The sequence below is a fragment of the Anopheles coluzzii genome, chromosome 2 (genome assembly GCF_943734685.1).
Source record: "Anopheles coluzzii chromosome 2, AcolN3, whole genome shotgun sequence".
Taxonomy (NCBI): domain Eukaryota; kingdom Metazoa; phylum Arthropoda; class Insecta; order Diptera; family Culicidae; genus Anopheles; species Anopheles coluzzii.
In genome coordinates, this window is record NC_064670.1 from 76,829,035 (window position 1) to 76,837,643 (window position 8,609).

At 48.0% G+C, this 8,609-nt stretch overlaps 1 protein-coding gene across 1 annotated transcript; it reads left to right on the forward strand.

The window, feature by feature from the left end:
* Nucleotides 1–3,344: 3,344 nt before the first annotated feature.
* LOC125908374 (uncharacterized) lies at nt 3,345–8,025 on the forward strand. Its single transcript, XM_049611095.1, has 3 exons — nt 3,345–6,637; nt 7,184–7,575; nt 7,673–8,025. The coding sequence occupies exons 1-3, from the start codon at nt 3,345–3,347 to the stop codon at nt 8,023–8,025; spliced, it is 4,038 nt and encodes a 1,345-aa protein (XP_049467052.1).
* Nucleotides 8,026–8,609: the final 584 nt, after the last annotated feature.

Consider the following 8,609-nt stretch of genomic DNA (forward strand, 5'->3'; position numbering starts at 1 on the left):
TGTTTTTGACCGGGTTCCGTCCGTCTTTCTTACAAACTCTACCAAAATGACCTACTCGTCCGCAAGAGTTACATCGTGCTTTACGCGCATAACACTCACTTGAATCCCCACTGTGTCGCCACGAACCGCATCGATAGCAGCTAGACTCACGCCATTTCCTTTTTTTCTGTTACTGGCATTGATTTTACATATGTTATTGATGATTCCTGCTCCTTATCCTTCATCTTCATCTTTTGGCCTATCAGAATTTCTCTATTGATTGCATAATTAATGAGTTCATCCAATTCCATCGTATTTTCTAACCCCTTATCTCTTACTCGCTCATCCTTTGCTCCTACAGTTATTTGGTGTGCTATTTCTTTTACCATTCGTTCGTGGAAATCGCATCGTGCAGCTTGAGTCCTTAGTCGCAACACAAACTGGTTGAACGATTCTTCATATTCTTGTTTTAGAGAACGAAAAAGCTCCAACTCGATGCGTTCGTTTCTCTTTCCCAAAAAGAAATGATTTAAACGTTTAATAGCATTGTCGTACTCCGGAACTTGTGGTTGCTGAAAGGGTACTACTGCTGGACTTGGCTGTTCTTCTCCTGATACCGGAGCCAAATTAAAATAAATTCTCTGCAATCCTCGACCTCCACGTGCCAGCATGTACGCCAACTTCTCATCTTGCGTATTGATCTTTTTAAGAATTATTATTAGCTCAAATGCTCGGTGCCACTCCTCCCACTCACGGCGTAAATCCGAAGCATCCACCGACTCATTGAACGGTTGCAATGGCCAATTTTCTTCCATCTTTCCTTTATTTTAACAAAATTTTCACTATCGGCTGGGCCAATTGTAGAATCCTGTCCGTTAGTTCGGTGCGTTCAATAGTTGTCTGTCCAACTGTTTATTCCTAAAAAGCCCCTTCTTTGCTTTGAGCACCTGCTTATATACGCTCTCATCAATTCCTCTCCCTCACAATTCTCTCTTTGAGCCAGTGCGCTCAGCGCTCATCCACTCATGCGATCCTCTCTCTCTCTTGCTGAACTTGCACGCAACTCTACAGTAAGCATTTCAAGGGTGCTGCATGAAAACACTGCGAGTGTTAGAAATATCGCTGTTTGGGCCAAATTTTCATCCCAATCAGAATTCCAATCTCAATCGCAATTCTAATCCCAACCGAATCGCAATCCCAATACCAAGTACATTCCCAATCGGAATCCCAAGCGAATGCCAATCCCAATCGATTCAGAATCTCAATCTCAATTAGAATTACAATCGAAATCAGGACCCCAATCTCAATCGAATCCCAATAGAATCGCAATCCTTATCCCAATCAAAATCCCAATCGAATCCCAATCTCAATCCCTTATGAATCCCAATCCTAATCCCAATCGAATCCCAATCGAATCGCAAACAAATCCCAATCTCAATCGAATCGCAATCCTTATCCCAATCAGAATCCCAAACAAATCCCAATCCCAATCGAATCGCAATCCTTATCCCAATCAGAATCCCAATGGAATACCAATCCCAATCGAATCACAATCCCAATCCTTATTCCAATCAGAACCCCAATCGAATCGCAATGGAATCTTTCAGGGATTCAAATCCTACAAACGGGATCCGATCCGATTCAATCTTTCTAGGGATTGAATCATCGAATTTTCCGAATCCCGAATCTCCTAACCGTATTAATACACGATGCGCAGTCTCAGATTGCGCATATATTCGTTTTATCAAAACATAAGCCAAGTGCCACAAATCCACTAAACGACCACTAAACGGCTTCTAAACAACTCAAGCACTCTACCTAAACGGAATATAGAAAGACTTCGTTTAGCAGACGGCAAACGACTCATGCATTCTAAAAATAGCAAAAAAGCTGGTGGCGCTCTCTGTTGGTGGGATACCCCAACCAGCTGAGCTTCATCGCTTGGAGGAGAGCTTTATCATTTCCTCTGTACTGTTGTATGGTTTCGCATTGAAGTTATGCATCGCTAGAACTAGAACGGCGATACGATTGTTTAAATACTAAACTCCAACGGAAACCACCAGCACTGAAGCAAGTGAGATTTGAGTAATGGTCGTTGGTGTTGATACCCACGTATCTGACCACACGACCAATCATATAGATTTTTGCTCAGAAAGTTAGAAGGCTATATAGGTCATAATAAGATGAAACTTGTCGAAACACATTGCAAGAAAAGGATAGCAAATTTTATATCTCGGACATATAATCTTGAAAATTTATGCGCAATCTGAAATTGTATGGAAATGACGTTTATAGCTCAGGGTTGGGTACGCGAAATGACATATATTTTGATAAAACGAATATATGCGCAATCTGAGACTGCGCATCGTGTATTAATACTGTAGGATTTTGAGATAGGCAGAACACACCCGCAAGTTAGGCAATGAATTAACAACGCCTATCCATAGGCAATACGCATCACATGTATTTTCCCATTAGACAGAATTCCCATTTAAACCAGTTCCAGTCCAGAATCCAGTTGGAATATTGCCAACTTAACAGGAATTAAACAGGAAAATCTATGTATCGCTAACGGAGCACGTCGGCTCCTGATAAGAACCCCCCAGAAATCTCCAATAAATTGAGTTAGAATTCCAGTGTTAATACTTAGTTCTTCCTCCAGTTTTTTGTGAGCATTGCTCTTCTTGAGAAATTCGATTCTTATTAAGAGTGGCCAGACCCCTTTGGCAATATCCGTTGTTAGGCGGAAGTTTGCATCGGGGTGCCAGCCTTTTTCAAGGCTTTTGCTCGGGAGTACTGCTCCCCTTTCTAAAAATACAGTCCACGAGACGGAGTAGGCCGTAGAAACCTACATTTTGGTCCTTCGAGCCGGATAACGCAACCAGGTGCGTTCATCACCAGGAGACAACCAACCAGGGTTGGTCCCATCTTCGGCAATCGGACGGATTGCAACTTCGGCGGACAACCGGACGGGTTGGTCCTATCCTCGACGGACACCCAGGCGGGTTGGTCCTATCATCGGCGGTCACCCAGGCGGGTTGGTCCCATCTTCGGCGGGTAACCGGGCGGGTTGGTCCCATCTTCGGCGGGTAACCGGACGAGTTGGTCCTATCTTCGGCGGACAACCGGGTGGGTTGGTCCCATCTTCTACGGACAACCGGGCGGGTTGGTCCCATCCTCGACGGACACCCAGGCGGGTTGGTCCCATCCTCGACGGACAACCGGACGGGTTGGTCCTATCTTCGGCAGACAACCGGACGGGTTGGTCCCATCTTCGACGGACAACCGGGTGGGTTGGTCCCACTTCAAGTGCAACAAAGATAACAGCGATCATCGTCAGCACACGTGGAGATTAGATTTGCCCAATGTCTATCTCACGTGCACCTCCTGTAGAAGAAGAAGACCATCTAATCATCGAACAACAGCAAGGCGACGAAATGGCACAAGCCAATCTTCAAGAAGGATGTGAAGCGTCGCAGCCAAACTCTTCAAAGTACATCCAAAGTCTACGCGCCAAACACAAGGGCTTATACCGCAAGCTAGCAAACATGAACACCGAACAGAAAGACGACAGCATATCTCAAGTCCAACGAGGTATGCTGGAAGAACTGCAAGCGGTGCAGAGCCACGTCATGGATTTAATCCTGGAAGAATTGCCAGATGACGTAGATGAAGACTTGGCAAAAGACGAAGCATTCCACTCACTATATGCTTCTAAGGCAGCGAAGCTGGTCGTAATCGACAAAAAGCCATCGTCAGCTACAACACCTCCTGAAGTTGCATCATCATCGGTCTCCATCCAGCATCATCTCAACATCCCAATGCCGGCTTTTGATGGTCTATACGAACACTGGCCAACGTTCAAGGGCATGTTCTTAGACATCATGAAGCGGACTAATGACTCGGATGCAGTAAAACTTCATCATCTCAACAAAGCGCTGCAAGGGAAAGCAGCTGGCATCCTGAACACGTCCATTCTGAATGGCAACAACTTCCAGGCGGCATGGGACGTCTTGGAGAGGCGTTTTGAGAATCCTCGGCTGATTGTCGACAAGCACATCGCAGGATTGCTTCAGCTGAAGCATGCACCCCGAGAATCTGCAAAGGACCTACGGAAGCTAGCGGAAACGTGCAAGAGTCATGTGGATGGCTTAGTATTTATGAAGCAGACTATCGACAGTACCAGCAACCTCATCATCACGCATTTGCTCAGCTCATGTATGGACGCTGACACAAGGAAGGCATGGGAGAGTTCGTTGGAACATGGAGAGTTTCCGGATCTCTTCAAAACTCTCGATTTCATCAATCGGCAATGTGAGGTGCTCGAAAGCTGCACGCCAGAGACGTCACGGAAATCAACAAGCACCAAAGCCTTCACTTCTACCACAGCTGCCAATCCATCGTGTGTTCTGTGCCAGCAGCATCATACTCTTCAGAACTGTCCAACCTTCATCGCGATGTCCGTAGTGCAGAGGAAGAGCAAAGTACAGTCATTGAAACGTTGTTTCAATTGCCTCAGCGCTGGACACCCGGTTTCGCAGTGCCGATCGAAATGGACGTGCCGTATCTGCAAGAAACGTCAGCATCATCTACTTCATGGGGAGCAGCTTCCAGCAGCACCATCTCTTCAGCCTCCAGACGCCGCTGCAACATCTCATCAGCTTCCAGTCGATGCAGCTCAACCAACATTCATCGGGGCATCGATGACTTCATTGACGACAGCCGTGCCATCCACAGTGCTATTGTCAACAGTAGTGCTCAACATCACCGATAGTGCCGGAGTTAGCCATCCAGCAAGAGCTCTCTTGGATAGCGGAGCTCAATCCAACTTCATCACCGGCAGGATGGCACAGTTCCTAGAATTGCCGCGGAAGCTGATCAATCTTCCGCTATCAGGCATTGGTGGCAGTACAAGATCGAATGTGCGACATTCCATCAAAACCACCATCCATTCTCGATGCTCGAGCTATACTGCGTCATTAGAGTTGCTTGTGTTACCGAAGCTGTCAGCAGACATACCAACTCAACGGATCGACATCAGCCACTGGAAGATACCGGAAACCTGCATCTTGGCTGATCCATCCTTCAATCGGCCAGCAACCATTGACATCATCTTGGGAGCAACACACTTCTACGAGATCCTGAGGACCGGACGACTCTCCCTGGGTAACAGTATGCCAACCCTTCAGGAAACTGAATTTGGTTGGGTAGTCAGTGGCAGTGCTACCATCACCGAACCCATGTCACCGGTAATGTGTGCGGTGGCAACACACACGAACGAGTTGGACAATCTGATGAAGCAGTTCTTCGCCGTTGAAGACCTGAGCAACACACCGAGTTGGAGCATCGAGGAACGAGCCTGTGAGGATCATTACACGGCAACCACCACACGAGAAGAGGATGGCAGGTACATAGTTCAGCTTCCACGCAAGCCAGAGATGATTGGCAAGCTTGGCGATTCAAGGACTATCGCACTTCGACGGTTCCTAGCACTAGAACGTCGACTTCAACGGGAACCCGACACCCAACGTGCCTACGTGGACTTCATGGATGAGTACCTTCGCTTAGGTCATATGAGCAAGGTGGCAGCTTCTTCAACGAACGATGAATCGTTTTATCTACCACATCATCCGGTCTTCAAGAACGACAGCACCACGACGAAGTGTCGAGTGGTGTTTGACGCATCGAGTAAATCCTCAACGGGTGTGTCGTTGAACGACACACTAATGGTCGGGCCGACCATTCAACAAGATGCCACTTCTATTTTACTGCGGTTCCGGACTCAACCAATCGCGCTTACCGCTGACGTCACAAAAATGTACCGGCAGGTTTGGATTCATCCAAAGGACCGGTCACTGCAACGCATCATTTGGCGGAATTCACCCAACAATCCCATTCAAGAGTACGAGCTCAACACGGTAACATATGGGACAGCATCCGCTCCATTCCTGGCAGTCCGCTCGTTGCAACAAATCGTAGCGGACCATGGAGGAGATTTTCCAGCCACCGCAGAACGTTCCTGTGACTTCTATGTAGATGATTTCGTTTCCGGCGGGCAATCATCTGAAGCGGCGCAGATGCTGCAGCTGCAAACTGAGCAACTTTACGCAAGTGCAGGATTCGAGCTGCGGAAGTGGGCGTCCAGCGACCCATCAGTACTCCAGAACGTGAACCATGAGAAGTTAGCATCCAGCCCTTATGCTACCAGTGGATCGAAGGGACTTCTCGCCACCCTCGGGTTGATTTGGGACCCAGCATCTGACACGTTGCAGTTCAAAATCAACACCCCATACGTGATTGGGGCAATCACCAAAAGAAAGGTGCTATCGTGCATCGCCAGGATCTATGATCCTTTGGGCATCGTCGATCCCGTAAAAGCCATGGCCAAGCAGTTCCTCCAACGCATCTGGACCCTGCAAACGGAACAGCAACAGCCCTGGGGATGGGATGACGAGTTGCCACATCATCTACAAGGAGAATGGATCAACTTCCACAACCAGTTGATACATTTACAAAATCTACACATTCCTCGTGTAGCCATCAGGCCAGGTTCGACATCAAGCCAGTTCCATTTTTTCTGCGATGCATCGGAAAAGGGATATGGCGCATGCTGCTACATCAGAAGCCGAGATGACAACGGAAACATCACGATGCAACTGTACGCGTCGAAAACTAAGGTGACCCCGATAAATAGCAAACACTCCATTGCTCGACTGGAATTGTGCGCTGCACAATTGGCCAGCTTGCTATATGATCGGGTCAGATTAGCGGTCAAGCTCTCGTCTCCTGCAACTTTCTGGACGGATTCCATGACCGTAGTTCATTGGTTACGAGCATCGCCAAATTGCTGGAAACCATTCGTCGCCAATCGCGTCTCCCAAGTGCAACACTTGACCCAAGGAAGTGTTTGGCGGCACATCCCCGGAGTCGACAATCCAGCGGACTTAGCATAGCGTGGTTGCTTGAGTAAGGACCTTCTCGACAACCCGCTATGGTGGCAGGGTCCTTCCTGGATTCATCTACCCGAGGACCAGTGGCCTGAATCACCAGTATCATCATCATGTGAAGCAGCAGTAGCAGAGCAGCGAGTCACCACAGTAGCTTGTCCAGCTACAGAAAAACCACCACATCGCATCTTTACGCTATACTCGTCATTCTCCAAGCTTCGAAGGATTGTGGCATATTGGGTGCAATACTTCAACAGGCGCTTCAAGCGTCGACAGTACGCGGGTATTGGACTTACAACCCAAGATCTACGGGAGACTGAGGAAGTATTGTGTCGGCTGGCACAACAGGACCAATTTGAGCAGGAAATAAAGGCTCTTCAACATAACAAGCCGATACCTTCATCATCGAAGCTGAAATGGCTGCATCCGCAGCTAGGTGCAAACGGCATCATTCGCGTTGGAGGACGTCTGTCCAATGCACCTCTACTAGAAGACATCAAGCATCCAATCTTGGTTCCCAACAACCATCCATTGGCTGAGTTACTAATGGACCACTTTCACAAAACTCGACTCCATGCGGGGCCACAACTGATGCTGAGCAGCAGTCGCCAACGATACTGGATCGTAGGTGGCAGGAACATAGCCCGACGTGTGTATCATCACTACGCTAATGGCAGATCTACCATCCAGCAGAGTGACACCTGGCCGACCCTTTTCAATCACTGGGATTGATTATTGTGGTCCAGTATTCATCAAGGGACCACATCGAAGAGCCGTTGCTACAAAGGCTTATGTAGCAATATTCGTTTGCTTCACAACACGAGCTATTCACATCGAGCTCGTGTCCGATCTCACCACGGAGGCGTTTTTATCAGCATTACGCCGCTTCGTCGCTCGTCGCGGACTGCCCGAGGAGTTGCATTCCGACAATGCAACGAACTTCAAAGGAGCCAACAATCAGCTAAATGAGCTGTATAGACTGCTGCGAACACCTGAACACCAACAAGGCATGCAGAGTTGGACGTTGGAAAGGCAGATCAACTGGAAATTCATCCCACCACGCGCGCCTCATTTTGGTGGTGTCGCTCACGCGACGTGAGTACCAGTGAGCGTATGCGTAGGCGGTGAGCGTATGCGTAGGCGCCTACGGTGAGCGTAGGCGGAGCTTAGTAGTACCACTACTACTAAGCCGACAAAACTGTTTCCTTGCGGAACACATGCATCAGTGCTGTGCGGCAACAAGCGCAAGTTGGCAAACTTGCGCACAGGAACCCTGGTTCGATTCCGCGTAGCGATTACTGTTTTCGTCTTACGTTCCAGAACAGGATTACACTAAAATACGGAAAAAACGTTTTACTAAATATAATTATATTTTCGCGGAAAATGCTCTAGGCAATCGCTAGAGCAGCATGTTGCTTGTAAACGACTCCAGTGGAAGAAAAATAAAATAGTTAGTAGCAAAAGGAGAAATTTTGTGCAAGAGATTATTACTTCCGATTATTCCGAAAGTATTTAGATCCGTTCCACACAAGCCCTGTACTCCCTTCGAGACCCTACCCAAGGCAATCTTGACTGGACACTACTTGGCGAGAAGGCGTGGTCACCATCCTCTCCTTTACTACCCGGGCTCGTTCCCTCGTGTCAACTGACCAAGGTGTTCGACATTGGCAGGATTCCCCTTCC

What these genes read in the sequence shown, in the direction of transcription:
- LOC125908374 (XM_049611095.1), top strand. Translation starts at nt 3,345, where the DNA reads ATGTCTATCTCACGTGCACCTCCTGTAGAAGAAGAAGACCATCTAATC. An exon ending in GGAAACATCACGATGCAACT is followed by an intron (nt 6,638 to 7,183) that starts GTACGCGTCGAA and finishes ATACTTCAACAG; the next exon opens with GCGCTTCAAGCGTCGACAGT. An exon ending in TGGCAGGAACATAGCCCGAC is followed by an intron (nt 7,576 to 7,672) that starts GTGTGTATCATC and finishes ATTGTGGTCCAG; the next exon opens with TATTCATCAAGGGACCACAT.